The sequence below is a fragment of the Pseudorca crassidens genome, chromosome 9 (genome assembly GCF_039906515.1).
Source record: "Pseudorca crassidens isolate mPseCra1 chromosome 9, mPseCra1.hap1, whole genome shotgun sequence".
NCBI classification, from domain to species: domain Eukaryota; kingdom Metazoa; phylum Chordata; class Mammalia; order Artiodactyla; family Delphinidae; genus Pseudorca; species Pseudorca crassidens.
The window spans coordinates 63739357-63757777 of NC_090304.1; the positions used below are offsets into that span (position 1 = coordinate 63739357).

Here is an 18421-nt window from a genome sequence, read left to right on the forward strand (position 1 = left end):
TATAGCTGATTCACTTTGTTGTACAGCAGAAACTAACACAACATTGTAAAGCAATTATAACCCAATAAGGATGTAAAAAATAAATAAATAAATAAAATGAAAAAAATTTAAAAAAAGAACGCCCCTGAAGGTATATTAAAAAAAAGTGGGCAAATGGGGATATATGTATACGTGTGGCTGATTCACTTTGCTATACGGCAGAAACTAACACAACACTGTAAAGCAACTATACTCCAATAAAAAAAAATTAAAAAAAAAAAGGATAATGGGGGTCTCTAACAACAACAGAAAGGATACAATGTGTGGCTCGTGTAATCAACTGCTGATTAGCACACACTGTTGCAAGAAAGCATGTTTCAAATTTTTCTACAAAAAAATTGGTTTTCTCCGATGCAGGGAGACTTACTGGATTGGTAAAACAGCAGCTGACCAAGGATTGGGGTACGGCCACAAAACTACTCTGGGACGACCATACCTTATATTAATTAAAACCATTAGAACTTCTTCAGTACTAGATGCTAACTCATTAATTATCATATACAATTAATTTTCATTACTCATGGATTCTGTATTTGCAAATTTGCTATGCACTGAAATTTATTTGTAATCCTAAAATCAATACTTGTGGTGCTTTTGAAGTCATTCACATACGTGCGCAAAGTGGTGAAAAATTTGTAACCGGATGCATTCATTCCCAGCTGAGGTCAAACAGGGGCTGTGCCTTGTTTCAGCTCTGACATGAAGATGACCAGAAGATGGAGAAGTAGGGAACAGTGTAGTGTACTGCAAGAAGCTCTGGGGCCAGTTGGATAGGGCAAGAGTCTCTCAATTCAGGCACCTATTAGTGGGGATGCCTCAGGCAAGTCACTTAATACCTCTGGCACTCATTTTCTCTTTTGTAAAATAAAAAAATATATAATCCACTAGAATGAGTTTTTTTGTTTTGGGATTTAAGATTATAATCTATGTGAGATGTGTATGTGTATAGGCATACTCAATTAAAACTATACTTGCTTGGCTTTTGTTAATACTGTCATATAATTTATATAGTTGATTCTCCTTATTTCCTGCACTTACATTCTTAAAGTCACCAGAACACTGAATTAGTGAACACTGCACCATCAGTGCAGCGGTCCCCAACCTTTCTGGCACCAGGGACGGGTTTCAGGGAACACAATTTTTCCTCGGGTGGAGGAGCGGGGAGAGAATGGCTCAGGCGGTAGTGCGAGCGACGGGGAGCGGCAGATGAAACTCTGCTCGCTTGCCAGCCACTCACCTCTCCTGCTGTGTGGCCCGGTTTCCTAACAGGCAGCGGACCCATACTGGTCTGTGGCCCCAGGCATTGGGGACCCCTGCATTAGTGAACACTGAGCCACTGTTGGGGGAAACACGTGTATGTGTGTGAATCTAGCAATTGGTTCAGTGTTAAGGTTATTTATTTATTGTAGATAGATAAATAATAGATTTGAAACCAGCAGTAGAGAATAGTGATTAAGAAAATATGCTCTGAGGTAAGGCTGCCTGGGTTCTAAAAACCCACCCAATCTCTGTGATCTGGGCTTACTACTTAATAACCCTGTGTTTTCATTTCCTCATCTGTAAAATTGGGATAATAGTTACTACCGTGTAAGGTAAATTTGAGGATTATATAAAACAAAACCACATATTATTTGTTAGAATCATGCCTGACACAAAGTAACCTTTAAATAAATGTTAGCTACTAAAATGTACCTGGCAAACATAGTCAACCAAGCTTCCTTTAAAAGAAATACAAATTACTTATATTTCTAAAACTTGGTAACAATCTTTCCACTTATGCCTTATCACTATTTAAAAAACATTTTCATGTTACACATTTACCTAAATCATTCATGTTAGTATATAATGAGCTTTTCCAACTCACCATTGTTGCAGCATTCCAAGCAGTTGTTGGTGCAACCTTCGGTTGCCAGTTAGATCCTCCAGTTAGCTTCTTTTCACCTGGCTGACTCCAATTTACATCACTTTAAATAAATATGAGTGAGAATATTAAGTGTGTGTAATTATGAAGTTTCTTTACTACACATTTAGATTGAACAGAGCATTTAAGATGCAGATGACATCTCTACACATACTTTCTTGAGAGGAAAGCCTAATCAACCTCTAAATGGCACATAGGGAAAGAATACAAATAAAACACTCACTTCTTAGTGGTTCCATTTCCAATGCCAAGATCTAGGACAGGAGAAAAAGAAAGCATTTAAAAACTAGACTAATTTTTATAAAACAACTTATTTTAAAGATTAAAGAATACAAAATATACTTACTGCCAACAAGGTTGGCTAAGGATGAATCCAAGTCATCAGATACTAACTTGTTAGGTGGGAGTTTGGCAACAGGAAGACTCTGGTTCTGAGAGGCCACTGTTGGTTTGAGAAGTCCACCTAGTTCATCAAAGCCTTAAAGTTACAAACAGACGAAATAGGATTTGTAAGGAACTTTATGGTGCTACAGCTTTCTAAAGGAGGTCTCTGCCTTTTCTCCTTGTTTGTTTACTGGAGAAGTCCTCCAGGTAAATGGGCACTAATAAATGCTCTTAAGTGGAAAAAGGAGAAATCCACAATTTCAAATCCCTTCTCTGTGAAAGAGAAGGGAATGGAATTAATCCTTCCCCTCAGCTGACAAAATTTTCTGAAGACTCACTTATACCTGAAGCAATACAGGTAAAAAATATATCTCTGTAACTTTGAAAAAAAGTTCCTTTTAAGAAATAATATTTTATAGACCTTTTAATACTCTTCAAAGTGGAGAATGTAAGGTATATGTAAAACAGTATATTAGAAGCAAGTGAAAATGAACCACTAGGTTATCTCTTTTCCTGTCTAAAAACAGCTAGCCTAAATTATACACAAGAAATAGTTAAACTACACTCAAACTGCATAAAACTATCTAGTAAAGTAGAACCCTGTTTAAAAATTAAAAATAAAATAAAATAAATAAAATAAAATCCCTTAAGGTTCTCTACCAAACGGTAAAAGGTGAAACAGATCCAATCAACAAACCACCAAAGGACTGAACGGCACAACCCAGGAATACCAGAGAATATGAAAAAGAAAGTCACCAAAAACAGGGGTTTATAAAATATGAACAATTGGTTTCTATTTCCTTTATCCTTTTTCCCAGCAAGATAAACTCAAGAGGACAAAGTCAAATGCATCAAAAAATGTAATTATAAACCTACTAGTGCACAGAAAAAAATAAATTCCTAGTTCATACACATTCTTTATAAGTTTGCTTCTTACTTTTGTATGTATACTTATGATAACTAATTGTATATTATAAAATTAACAACACCTCAATATATTTCTTTAAATGGCTTGAGTTTAATTACTACACTTACCACCCCATGATTAAGAATATAATTTGGTGCCAACTTTACAGGAACTCAATCTTTACAAAACTTGAAATTACCAAGATGTTAAATGGAAACTTGGCTCTACAGATTTTATAAAGTTCTCTTAAGATGACTAAACAAGCATACTATAAAACAATAAAAAGCCCCTGAACCCACAACTCTGATATTTAGTTATTCTAGCTGTTCATTACACAGACTACCTCAACGAGGCAAGGTACCACAGGTCATATTTTCCTAGTTTTCAAAAAAGCCAATTTCATTTCAGTAAAGGTAAAAATTAGAGTAAAAGGTACAGCATTCTACACACAGTCCCTAGCAATTTAGCAGTCTAATCTGAGTAAAACCTCTTTTCTTCTCTCTTATTTAATAGCTCTGGGAGAAATAAAATCTACCCAGATTCAAAACTGCCACTAAGAAAAGAGTAAAGGCTAACAACAGTCCCTTGAAGCTTTCTTCTAGTGGCTGGGGGAAGAGGGACCACTTCTTTGGCTACCCCAATTTCATCTATTTACACGTTAAAAGGACCATTATCTGTCCTTACACAGACTCTAAACTAGAACATTATAGTAATGTTAATAAAGCAATTTTTTCTTACCCCCAGAATCTACAATAACGTTGGTAGATTTATTTCCAAACACAGATTCAAAGTCAACATTAAGGCCAGCTGAAGGATGTGGCTGTGCAACTGGAGAAGGAGTGAATCCTAAGAAAAACCAAAATGGAAAAAGCTCAATTCTTTAATAACTCTACATCTACAGCTCTTTAATAATGATGACAATAGAATGGAAAAAGCAGTAAATTCCCACAACAAAAAACAAAGCCAACCCTTCAAGCAAAACGCTTCCTAGACTACCACATCTCTTGTGATTACATTTTCCAAAACAAAATCATCCCACTAAGAAAACTAACAAAAGAGCAAGTGAAGTTGAACTACTAGTTTGTTTCATTACAGAAATAACATTTTTTGCTTATTTTTTACCTTAAACTTGTAAGCTGATGTTAAAAAACCAAACACATCTAAAATTCTAGGATTTTGCATGAAGCCAAATTTAATTTAAGGGATCATTTGGGAATAAAATAAGTATTCTGTGGTGCTTTAAAAAAATATGAGTCTACTTAGTATCCCCCAAGAGTCTTTCTCCCTCTACCTACTCACCTTCCATATTTCTCTCTCCTTCCTTCCTTTCTCCCTTCCTTCCTTCGATGGTTAATCAAAAGCTATATGGTTTAAGTTAATTTGAGAAGTGACAGGATTCTGAAAGTTATAACCCACTAATCCTTATGAGCCCCCCCTTGTGTCCAGATGTGTTCTGAATATTAAAAAAAAAACAAAAAACAGACTATTTTCAACATCCAACCACCCTCTAGCTTCAACTTAACTACTTCCTAAAGTGGAGCTGACATGTATAATCAAATATACTAATTTACCTAACTGTTCTGAAACACCAGAAAATTTATTCTTTCCTGTCCATGTTACACTGATGGTGGTGGCAATAAGCCAACAGACACCCAGCTCACGTTGCTGAAACCAGACAATGCTGAGTTAAACGTTAAGATTTTCAATTGTGTGAGGTTGTATTTTGTGAGGTGAGGCTCTGAATTTCCAGAGGCTGACAAGAAGAATTAAAATCATCTAAAACCATTAGGGCTGTCACATGACTTGGGGAGCTTTCAATCACTGAGTATATATCCAAGTAGAGAACAGCCTAGCAAGGATCACAAAGAAGGAATTCTTTTGCTTTGTGGAAGGCTGTAATAAATGGCTCCGGAATTCTCTTCCATTTCTAAATTCTATAAAGTCAGAATGTTAAAAATAAAAAAAAAGTCTGGTATCAGAAGATTAACAACTATATCATTAAAGAGAAGTTAAACTTTTGAGCCCTGAACATAGACTCTCTCTCTCTTCCTGTCCCAACTTTCTGCTAAAGGACTTTCAGTCTATAAGAATCTCACTTTGAACTCTTAATGTATACCACCAGGATATAAAGAAGTACAATAATGCTGTACTAAAAGGACTGATCTTAAAGAAAAACAAAAAGTAGGACAAGATTTGGTGAGAAGTTCAAGAAGGTCCTCAAAGCCAGAGAAGCCAGAAAGCAATGACTTATTATTAACAATGACCCACACAAGCTGGTATACATCAATGATACTACTTTAAAAGTAGCATTTTACATCATAGTATGAATATTCTGTAGGGCACAAAATTTTTTAAATGTACAAATTTGATCTTATTCCATAATTAAACTCTTTCTTAACTCAAAGACACTGGTCATACAATGAGAATACAAGCACTATCAAAACATAAAATAATTTAGTAAATAAATCTGACCATTCATCAAAAGGCTCCTAGAATTCTATAGATATACTGATTTAACAGCTCTTTGAAGTGTACAAACTGCTTAAGAAATATACCATGGGCTTGACGGTTCTTCTCCTAACTCCTTACAAAAAGAACAGATGTATCTACTCAAGAAAGACAAAAATCTATCATGCTTAATTATATGCCCATGCTGAACCACCACACATAGCATTCTTTAAATCATCCTGGAAATAATATCTGAGCTATGATATCATTAAACTTTAGAAAACACAGGGAACAATAATTTATAAAGTAGGATGGCATACCAATTTCTCTTTTCCCTTGCTATCTTGTCCCAAATTCTTTCTAGAATTTGATTGATATCAGAGATGAGCCTATCCTTTATAATAACACAAAAACAACTTCATTACTTTCTGTAAAGAGAGGAGCCATCTCCTGAGGTCCCTAGGGGCACCAATCTGTGAAATTATATTACTGCCTAAAAGCATAAAAGCTATGAAAAGATATATAAAGTAATCCAGAGCTAGTACCTCAAATTTTAAAAGCTTCTACATAGCAGAAGAATAAACTAAAAGGGAAATTCTTAATAAATTATAATAGCTGATTAGATTGTCAACCTTCAATTTTTAAAAGTTACTTAAAGCAAAGTTACAGAATTAATATCACCATTTCAAAAGAGCAGATTTAGGGACCGCCCCCAAAAAAGATGAATAGGCTATCAAAGTTAAGGTTAATTTTATGAAATAATCACTACATTGAACTGCCTAACTTTCATTTCACAAAGCCCAATGAAAACTCTGTCACTGAACAGCTCCAGTTCACAGATTAACATTTAGAAACCACTGTACTACAGGGCAAATCTTGAGAGGACAATAGTAAGGTGACGGAAAGGTCCAAGATGAAAACGCTTTTGGGACAGAAAGGCAATCCAAACACCTTTGAGAAAAATTGGCTGGGTTGTTTAATAGATTTTGATGGTAGTTCTGTAATAAATAGGCCTCATTCTTTTTTGAGAAAATTACTGCTACTATTTATTAAACATTATGCAAGGGCTTTATAGATAGGTTATTATTTAAACCACACAATAACACTATGAGACAGTTATTAATTATTATCCTCATTTTACAGATGAGGAAACTAAGAGATTAAACAACTTATCCAAGGTAAAATAATTAGTAAGTGGCAGAATCAAGACTTAAACCCCAATTTGTTTGATTCCAGAATCTATTAAGGGTTTTTGGTTTATCCTGAGTATTTCATCTTATATAAATTAGTAGGTAGGAAAATTAGTTTTTATTATTATAGCTATAATAATTATATCTATCAGGACTCTTCAAGTTTTATGAACTTCTTGAGCTTTGAAATAGCGAATACTGGGCTAAAAAATAAATTGCCCTTGGCAATTTAAAAATCTATCAGCAATACAAAAACAATGAGTTTTCAAGATTATATCTGATGATTAAATAATTTAGGTAAGAAGTATACTCCAAGTATGAAATGATCTGCATACACAAGATAATTGCTTTTTTTTTTGGCCTCGCCCTGCGGCATGTGGGATTTTAGTTCCCCAGTCAGGGACTGAACCCTTGCCCCTGCAGTGGGAGCGCAGAGTCTTAACCAATGGACCACCTGGGAAGTCCCCACAAGATAAGTTCCCAATGCAAGTAGTTTTAATGATACTTCTGTGTCAGGCATTGTGCTAGATGTTATACAGGCATATATGTACACCTCATTAACAATCCTGCAAGACATTATTATCCCAATTTTCATAGTCTTAGAAAGGTTAAATACTTGCTTAAAGTCACACAGGTAAAGGAGTGTAACTGGAATTCACACCCAAGTTCACCGTATTCCAAACATTTTCTTTCTGTTAAATGCCCTCAACAATTCCATTTTTAAACACTTTTAACCATGTCTAATTCTTACTGCCAGTCAAGAACCTCAGTTCTTCAGTTGTGTCAAACCTACTTTTTAATGCCAACTTAACTAAGGTAACAACTCCTATACACAAAAAAATTCAGCTGGATTTTGAGGTCTTATTGCTACTGCACTGGTCTAGACAGAATATATTTGGAAAGATACAGATCAAATTGGTTACACCTCCCTGGAAACTACTTCCCATTTCTATGGCCTTTGCATAGCGCTGGAAAAGTATACTTCTTTCCAGTATAATCTCCCTTCACCTTGCCACAACTGTTCAAATCAAAATTATCTGCCATTCTATCACTAAGATCTATACACAGAGCTTTAAATTCCATAAGCTTGTAATATTAAAATATTATAAACTCTTCTGAAAATTTGAAAGTTTTGAGAATGAATAAAATCAGGAAGATGACAGGCATCCATTCATAAAACAATCGTGTTTAATCAAGGAAAACAAAATTAAGCAAAAAACTACCTGTTCTTCAAAACCAAGTATTTTTTTTCTTACCAACTCATTTTAAGGAAAACAACAAAAAGAAACCCCTCTTGCATAAATAAACTGATAAATTTTAGAGATTATTGTTACCTACCTCCAAATAAACCAGCTACAGTAGAAGGCTCATGGCACATAAGGGTAGTATTACGATAAGCTTGAGTACCACAAAAAGAATCTGACAAGGCATATAAGGGGGGAAAAGAAAGGACAGGAAAAAAAGAAAAAAGAGAAAGAGAAAAGTGAGAAAGTGAGGAGGAACAGTTAAGAGTGGAATGGAGTAATTAAAAACAAACAGAAACAAATAAAAACAAACAAAACAAAAGAAAAAACAGAGGAGTCCAAGCCATTGGTGTTCTTCAAATTACAACTTACTAAAAAAAAAGCACTTAAGCCTCCATTGTAAGTACTATATTTAAAAATAAATATATAAATAATATTCACAACAAATTTTTAAAAATAACCAATACTGCATTTCTTTAGATAAAGAAATATGAACCAGTTGGCTTTTTAGTCAATACCAACATGTCTTCTAATGTCTTCTTTTGCAGATGAGGAAGCAGGCCTAGACAAGGTCACAAACATGGTAAGGCTGAGACCACAACCCACTCCCCTTGACTTACAAATTTCAGTATTCTTACAGCTTTAATGAGGACAAGCTACAAAGTACACTGAGAATCGTATCATCAAATCAAGGTCCTCTCCTGGAAGGGTTGGAAGGTATCTACATACCTAACTCTGATTGTTCTTGGTTGTTCTTAATCCTATAGAGCAGGGGTTGGCAAACTACAGCCTGGGGCCTATTTTTATATGCCCATGTGAGCTAAAAATGGTTTTTACCTTTTGAAAGGGTTGTTTAAAAAAAAAAAAAGAAAGAAAAAAGAAAAGATGACGACTCAAAGATTTTATGCATCCTATAAAAACCTAAAGCATTTACTATCTGGTTCCTTACACCAGAAGTTTCCTGACCACTGTTCTAGAGCACTATCCAACAGAGCTTTCTAATAACAGAAATGTTTTATAAATCCACACAATATGCAGATATGTGCATATGGTACATTATGGTAGCCACTAGGCACATGTGCCACTGAAGAACGGAAATGTGGCTAGTACAAGTGAGGAAGTAAAATTTTAATTTTATTTAACATTTAATTTTAATTAACCTTTAAATGATGACATGTGGCTAGTGGCTAATTAGACTATACAGTGCCAGGAATGGCACACCTTGGGTGGTCCTCTCATGCTCTTACTACTCTGAGTAAGAAAGTATTGGAATTTTTATTACACAACTCTACTTCTCAGGAACTTTCAACTTGCATTGAAAGACTTATTAAAAAGCCTCTTCTAGGACAGGCATCAACAAACTACAGCGGCTTATCTTTGTAAATAAAGTTTTACTGGAACACAGCCAAGCTCATGTGTTTATGTCTTGTCTACAGCTGCTTTCACGCTATAATGTCAAAGTTGAGCAGCTGCGAAAGAGATCGTGTGGCTCACAAGCCAAAAATATTTACAATCTGACCTTTTAAGAAAAAGTTTGCTGACCCCTATTCTAGACTAATGCCTAATGGTTTGACATCAGTGGTTTTTAATTTCCCCTTCTGCACTCATTTTCATTAAAAAAGAAAAGTATTTAACAAGTTTTTTTTCTCTAATGACAAAACTTAGCAGATGTGATTTTTTTTTTTAAAGTATACTTCATACTTTCATTTGTATTATTCTCCATCAGAAAGAGGAAGATAAGGGTTTAAATCAAAGTCTGCACTTCCATAAGGGAAAGAGCGCTGCAGAGCAAAGCTGAGGTCTCCTGATTTAGGCTTTGCTCCCACTAGCTGGGTTATCTTGATTAACTTTTCTAGGACTCAGGTGATGCATCCATAAAATGGTAATAATGTTCTCTTACTACTGTGAGAGTTGAGCTGGACCAAACATTCTCTGCAGGTTTTTGCAAACTCTAAATCACCAATTCTATGATTTTAATTTTCAAATGGACCGACTGACCTTGGAGTATATAGCCATCAACTTTACTAACCCGCTTTGCTTTCTGGTCTTCCTCTTGCCCCAAATCATAGGCCTTAAACTTAAAAAACATTAGGAATATGACATTTCTAGGATATTCCTCTTATTACAGGCTTTTTTCCTTGAAAAGTCAAAATAATAATTAACTCTCTCACATGACTTTTATATATTTTTACTCTGTTTTTGTTTATATGTGAAATACCTACAACCTTCAGCACTTAAGGTTACTGTCCTCCATTCTGTCCCCCTTCAGGGGATACAGATGTGACATCCTGAAGCCCATGCACTGCTCTGACCTAAAAGATCTAAATATATAGTCCCAAAGCAAAGACGTATCTGTTTCATATCCCCAAATTAAGGCAACTGACTTAAAAAGATACAAACAGCCATATTTACAACATACAGACTATTCATATTCAGTAAATACGAAGAAAAGATAAACCTAAAAAACCACCACCCCAACAGAACACTCCAAAGATAACTCTAGTTACCCCTTATTACCAAGCAAAAAGGCACTCCATTTGACAAATTTCTAGAGCAACAAAATGTATAATTTAGTTTCAATTACTTTTTATATAATTTTTAAATGTACTACAATAAAGGAATTATTGCAACCAAATATTACACTTTAGAACTATTAGACTAGTTGTATAACTGGAGCACGTGCCTTGAAACTTTCTCGTATCTCCAACTACTGCTTTCTAGTCACCTTCCATCCTCCCCTCTCTCAGATATATCTAACAGAATATGGCCACATGATCTACCTAGGGTACACAGATGACTTTCTGCATGCTGCTTTAATCAAAGATTTAAATTTGTGTCACCTTACGTTGTTTCTTTGAATTGAATAAAAGCAGTTTTCATCATCTTTTAAGGGGGTTTAGCATCTTTTTAGTAGGATTCAAAAACATTTATTTCAGTTTAGTATGTACTTAAAAACTTATTCTTCCTTGTACAACTTTGGTATGAAATTTTGCCTTTTTACAGATTTTTAGACCACAATTAAGCCTATTCAGTCAAGTTGCTTTTCATTTTCTACTTTTCACCCCAGGCTAACAATGAAATGAGACCCTTAAGATTGGACAAGAGGGTATAGTGGGTTTTAGACAATATAAAGTTGTACCATTATTTGAAATTAAAAACGGAGAAAAAAGGAAGATTCAGAAAGCTACTAAGAGTGATAATCACCCTCTTTCTCAAGCAGAGAGGGGAAAATATAAGCACACATAAATACGTAACTAAGTTTAAGAGATGTTACGCCTTCAATCAACTCTCCTAATAACCACCTCTCTGAACTAATAAACAGGATGTAGCATGTGATGCTACAGTATGATAGAGAACAAAACAAAGTCCAATTTCAAAGGAAATTTTCTTTCCTAAAAACTTGCATTAAATAAAATTAGGGATACTGGTGTAAAAAATCTCACTACATTATTGCTATTTAGTTTACTTAAAAATTTATTATTAAAATACAAAGTAATTATTGCAGTGCTTTAAAAATAATGGATACGTTAAAAAAAATACTTAGGCAGTATAAACATTAATTGGAAAGAAAGGTTAAATGGTACTTTACCAACAAACATTTCATGAGTAGGTGTCCTAGTAGTAAAAGTGGATACATCTGAAGAAATGGGAGGGTGAACATCACCACTACTTTTTGTGAGGAAAGGATTTAAGCTTGGAATGGCATCATCAACAGCATCTACAGTAGCAGAGAAAGGATCTGCGCAGTCCAAGTGCATTATAGCAAAATGAAGAGAGGAAGTAAATTAATTAGTATTGTAATCAGTCAAAAGATGCAAAGTGAAAAGTAGTAGCTATATTATTATTAATCTAAATGCAAATGATCAAATCTAATCACCAAGATAGAAGAAATGCATTTAACATATTTTAAAATGAACCCTCAGAAAAAAATACTTATGTGTCCATAACAACAGTAGCATACGAAGGCTAGATCTGCTTTACATCAGAAAGCCAACAGTCATGTAGTTAAAAAAGAAGATAAGTAAGAACAAAAATGTTTCTATAAAAGAGCCATCTACCCTGAACCGTGTTCCCCACCCAAGGTGGGAGTGTATCAGTTCTGGTGGCATAGCTATGTTTACTCACATAATTGATATAAATAATTCAAATGTGGAATAAGCAGTATTTCAAAAGCCAAAGGGAATTAGGGGTTTCTAACATGTGAATATAAACTCTTGTATGGGTTCAGATGTAGGAAACAAAATAATAAAGACGAAGAAAAGGTCTAATGATGGGAAAGGAATTTTAGAAAAATTAAGAACAGAGACAAAAGACTGGCCATCCCAGTAGACTGGGATTAGCTTTGAAGGCCTAGCTATGAGTTTTAAAGCCTAAATGATTTGGAAGGAATAACAAAAGTATTGTTCCCTACTAGAATGGTACCAAATATGTACTTTATTATCAAATTTAGAATCACATATTTACTATACCTATACCTCATTCAAGATAACTGTCACTGTAATGACTGAAAGCCATTCATCATACCTTAAGTTAATGGGGAGAAGAAAAAATAAAGAGCAGCGAAAATATAGTGTCATAATTTTTTCTCTTATAACACAATTAAAAATGAAAAGATACTCCTGTACTTCCAACCAGCACCTGTTCTTGCCTCTTCTAGTCTAGTTTGTGGTCCTTACTTAAGAATACAGTATTAAGCACTGTATTTTACTCTAAGACTGTATGACAAAACAATACGGAAGCAATGGCCTAAGGATCAGCTTCTGCAAAACAATATAGGCACACTTTATCCTTAAAGTCAATAAATTCAAAGCTAGTGTTCCACAAATCCTGCAACTGCAACTTTAAAAAGAAAAATATCAAGATAATATTGAGGTCATTGTATGAAGTCCTACAAACATCAAAACTCACTGATGTACTATTCTAACTCAAATGATCATGTTAAACATCTTTCCCACCCCTCCACTTCTCAATAAATGGAACAATGGGGGAAGAGAGTCAGAAAAAATAATTCAGAAATAAAAAGCAGAAAATAGTCAAAAACAAGATTCATTTTTCTGTACTAAAATAAAAATGTAATGATGACCGCTCTAACTCCTTCTTGTATAAGAAAGGATTTGCGTTAAGTTTAGAGTTAACCAGTTTGGTTGAAAGTACTACTTTTAAATATTTGATAGAGGCATGGAGTTTTTAAAGTACATCATACTTTGTTGGACAAGTAACACAAAACTTCTCTCTGGTTTTTCATGCAAAAGAAGTCATGAGAGAAGTCATTCAAAAAGAGTACACATATTTCTACAACAGATCTATTAGGTTCATGAGAAAAGACATGTTTGGAAAAAGTTACTAGTTATCTGCTATTCTATTGATTGACACTTTTTACCTAAGCACTTAATATCAATCATTTCCTATTATATGAAACATCCTAAAGAAGAATATGCAGAAATGCATAAGTGAATCTGTATATTTAGATCAGTCAGACAATAAGAAAAACCAGCTCTTAATCTACCTTGACAAAACACTACTACTATGGGTAGCAGATTAACATCATTTAGATTAGATGACGATTTTTAAATCTAAATGTTAGTCTACTATACCATAAATGATTAATTCAAATTCATTAAAGATAAAAAAAAATAGTAATAATGTTCCAGCTATTCCAACTTAAACTGTACTTATCAGACTGGCAACTCTAAAATTCCTTATACTTTTAATAAATACTTTTTTCCATTATTTTTATCATTATTCACTTGAAAGTTTAATTTTATGTTACATTAGAGTCATAGAAAAATTATGCAAAAAATTAAAACAAAAATAGTACCAGTCATATTACAGTCTTGAGGTAAATATTTGATATCTACGTTTATTCACAGAAAATTGAGAGTTTTCATAGTGTTGTGTGTCTCATGCCAGCTGAGACTAAAACAAATTCAACTTCAGAAAGGGTCATTCTTTTTTACCTGAATTAAATTTTGAAATCTTGCTTAAAATATACAACAGTATACTTAACCTGGTAATACTGTATATTTTTAGATTTGCTATAACTCAAAGTTTTCAAGGTGATGAAAACTGATATCTCAAGATATTAGTATTCAACACCAAGTGCTTGTTTAGATGCCAGACCATTTCTTGAAAAATCAAAGGTTCACTAATAATGCAATGAGAGAAACAGGAGAGCTTGTGTTCTCTCTCTTCAATGTTCATTTTTAGGTGGAACCGTAAAATGCCTCTCACATTAAACATACGAACTTTACCTCCTCTTAACTCTAATCACTAACCTAGCTGTGATTGGGAATATACATCGTTTCTGTGGTGCATATAAGAACTAAATTAAATACCAAATCTGTTGTTAACATCCATTTTTAGCAAATGAGAGCAAGGAAAGCATAGAATAAGATTTTAGAATTATCAAAAAAAAAGCATACCTCTGTTTCGCCACATACTATAAAAAGCATGATGTAAAATGCTACATATTTCAAATGTTCAGGTAAATGGTTAACGTCAAAAAAATGCCTTTTAGAATTTACTGTTATGATCAAAGCTTTTTATATATAAGATTTATTTATCTTAGTAACTTTAATTTTAAAAATAAAGTAAAAAGTCTTAATCTGAATGTCATGGGTATGAACAATACAATGACTAAATTAGTAAGTATTCAAAGTTCTTGGCTTAAAATACTCTTCCACTATCCAATTATGCAGAAGTCAAAACTCTGAAATTATCACCAACTCAGAAGCCAAATATCTTTATATGAAATATAAGACAAGATTTCATTCTTCTTAAATTGAGGGGTTTATATAAGATCACTGTCCTTTCCTCGTATATAATTGTAAGCTTTTGGAAAAATAGTAGTCAGTTGCTACTGCCTCTGCTCTCAACTATACTTGATAATACTTTTTTTTTTTAAAACAGTTTAACAGTGTCACTTGGACACAGCAAGCCTAATGTTAAAATATGGGGGAAATTTTGATGAAAATAGTACATAAACCAAAATAACCTAAACTAGAAAAGGAAATCATGATTAAATGTACTCCCACACTGTATTCACACACAAATTGCCATGGAATATTTCTTCTAACAGAATATAAAACAATTTTTACAGGCTGAAATTACTTAAAATTATTCTCCTACAGTAACAGTCTATCTGCCTTCATATATGAGCTCAATAATTCCAAGCAGAAACTTTGTCATTGTTAGAATTAATTGTACATGGTATCCAGACAAAATAATTTCACAGTTCAGTTTCATTGAAATGTTATATTAGTCCTCATTAAGCCTTCTGTAAAATTTTTCATCTATCTAAAAATACAACTTTTCAGCCTTAATTTTAGAAAAACTGGTTTGTTTTTTTAAAAGGTGAGCAAGCTAAAACTGCTTAAACGGTCATGTTAATCCTACTAATGTTTCCTAAATCAATTCACAATAAGCAGGAAATAAGCATGTAAATTTTGGCAGATTAAAAATCCTAAAATTGTAATGACTGTTAGGATATTAAGAAAATGCTTTCTTAACCTTAATTTGCTGTCTACAGATCATTCAGATAAATAATTCTAAAATATTTACTGACTTTAAAACTAGCTTATCATTTTTAGAAATTACTCCCAGATCTTAAGATTTAGCTAAATTAAACTAGCTTTCAAAATCAATTCGTTTTAAAAATCAAGTTATGGCTCACAAAATTAGTCTAAAAATCTAGTATTTTAGTGTTTCACTATTCCTGTTCCCTGCCCTGTCTTGAACCACAAATAACCTGCCCCCCAAAAAAGAAAACGTCTAATCATTCAACAAATATTTACAAAGTACATGTTATATATATCAATAAGTGTTCTAGGCATCAGGGATATATCACTCAACAAAACATTTTAGAGCTCTTCCCTTCACATAGTTTACATTCTATTATATAAAATATAGTCTTAAGAAATAACTATTAAAAAACCCCTAAAAAGTTATTAACTCAAATCAGTGAAATAAAGATGAAAAAGTCGAATACACCATAAAAACTCACTAGAACAATGAATCCTGCTATGAGAAGTAAGCTAGTCAATTCCGATTTTACATGTGACCAACATAAATGTTAAGGTAGCTTGCCATTCTCTAACGGTTCTCTAGACAGTGTCCTTTCTCAGAGTATCTTTCCCTCCCAAATAATTTTTCAGTGTTTATAAAATAATATTGATACTTACATAAAAACAAACAGAAGTACCAAAACCAAACAAAGGAAATGATTTGAAAACATACTAAATGTCTAAGCAAAACTGCTTAAAAACTGACATGGACTAGGCTCATTCCTTCAAAGATGCCAGGTCATGATCATAATATGGTCACCTTAAGATCAAAGAACTACTCAAGGTCAGCAAACTTTCCTGTTGGTACTAGGGGAAAAATTCTTTGAATACCAAAATCCTGCAGGTCTGAATTAAATCAACATTTTAAATACAAGTAGCATAAAGTTTGTCATGACATTCCTGCAGAGAAGCTAGTGCACTGCCTGATAACACCATCCGAATTTTATTAGAACTTTTATTAGATGAGTTTTCCCCTCTGCAAGTAAATTTTTTTTTATATACCAAAGGTAAGATAACCATTACATATTTTTGGGTAATAGAACAGAAATTCAACATTGAAAGAATGATTTCACAACTAAACATACATTTGGTCCTTTTTCATCTTCAAACTTCATTTCATAATTTAATTGAACATACATTCCAAAATTGCATTTATAAATGAATGGAAATGTCTTCAAGGGGCAAAACAACTTCACTGTCATATTAATATTTTTCAAGTACTCATGTACCAAGTGTAAGGCAAGTAAACCCCACAGAATGGGAAAGGGAGATGCCTATACAACACACAAAGTAAGTTCATTAATGCTTACCTCCCCATGTACTTGCTACCTGAGAAGCAGCTGACATAGGAAGTACAGATGGGTGAAAAGTTGGCTGTTGCAAATCAAGCAGATCATTTGGTAGCTTTGATGTGCTAGGAAGATATTTTGAAAAGATGCTTTATTTATTAGATAAACTTTGCTACATTAGCCACTCCCCTCATCCACCCCGGTAAATAAAAACATTAAAAAGAAAAGTGAAAAAAGAGTCCCAAATATATAAATCTCCAAAGGAAAAACAGGTGCAACAAGATAACAGTTGCATACCCCTCACGTAACAGCATATTTCTAAGGAGGCCTGGAAAATTATTCAAGTACCATATCTTAAGTTTACATAGGATTCAAATAATAATAGCCCTTCTGGAAAGAATCAATGACTTCCCCAGGAAAAAACTAATTTCTTTATTGAAAAGAACCTAGAACCTAAACAACATAATTTTAAAATATGAAACGTCATGGCAATTAATTTTTTTTAAAAGAAATTTGTTTTCTTAATCTTCAAAAAAACTTCAATTAAATTTGCAACACTAATACTCCTACAAAGTAAAATACCTGTTAACCTTACCTTTATTGCTTCAAATATCAAACAACATACCAACAATACATGGAAAAACTTATACATGCATATATGATATAAATTTACAACGAAGCCACCCCATTACATAACTCTAGGGGAGTACTACTTACGTAATATATTTCGTGTTACGTGATTAAGGAACAACACAAAAAAAGATCCCAGTTTCCATGAATTGAGGCATTATGTGTATCTCAGCATAGATTATTTTTAACTTACACTTATTCAAAAACAAAAGTTTTGAAGACATATCTTTCAGATGTAAAACGTAGTTTTATAAGTAGATAAATCAAAATACAAATGCATTTAGTGCTTTGGGGAAAAATACAGAATATGCAATAAGCATTCTGTAATAGGCTGTAGGTTTGTCCTCAATTACTGTTAAAAAGGTGAAAATGTTGAGGGTACTAAGTGAAATAAAAAGATTAGTTCTTTATCTAATAATTTGTTTCATCCTCAAACCGTCAACATTCTTTTCCATTTACCCCCATCCCCCCACCCTACTAAGACAGACTTCTTTTTAAGGTCCCTAAGTGAAAAACTTGACACTTAATGGTTCAGTGTTACTGGGGACTAAGGAAGGTATTATACAAAAATCAAAACAAACAAAAAGATAAAGCTGAAAGAGAAACACATAGCTAAATTCAACATCTACTAAGACTTCAGAGAGCAGGTAGCAGCTGAGTTAGTAAAAGTTACACTGAGCTGTGACAGGAGTCGGTAGGTGGAAGGGAAGACCATTTAAGGATGAGTTAATAAAATAAACAGCAACAACAACAAAATCAAAGAAACACAAGCAAACAAAACACCCCATCACTCTCTATGTAGCATTT

General features: G+C 33.4%; 1 protein-coding gene across 12 annotated transcripts in view; it reads right to left on the minus strand.

Moving 5' to 3' along the window:
• Positions 1-18421, minus strand: part of PICALM (phosphatidylinositol binding clathrin assembly protein) — a 107255-nt gene that overhangs the window by 18850 nt on the left and 69984 nt on the right. For 3 of the 12 annotated variants that reach the window (XM_067750617.1, XM_067750615.1, XM_067750618.1), the window contains exons 12-18: positions 17006-17109; positions 11723-11872; positions 8228-8308; positions 3990-4097; positions 2307-2438; positions 2184-2214; positions 1904-2003 (exon numbers count right to left, since the gene is read on the minus strand). In XM_067750617.1, the coding sequence (XP_067606718.1) occupies positions 1904-2003; positions 2184-2214; positions 2307-2438; positions 3990-4097; positions 8228-8308; positions 11723-11872; positions 17006-17109 (706 nt within the window). The remainder of the gene's footprint in view (positions 1-1903; positions 2004-2183; positions 2215-2306; positions 2439-3989; positions 4098-8227; positions 8309-11722; positions 11873-17005; positions 17110-18421) is intronic. The other 9 variants (XM_067750622.1, XM_067750620.1, XM_067750621.1 and 6 more) reach the window with 5 other exon arrangements.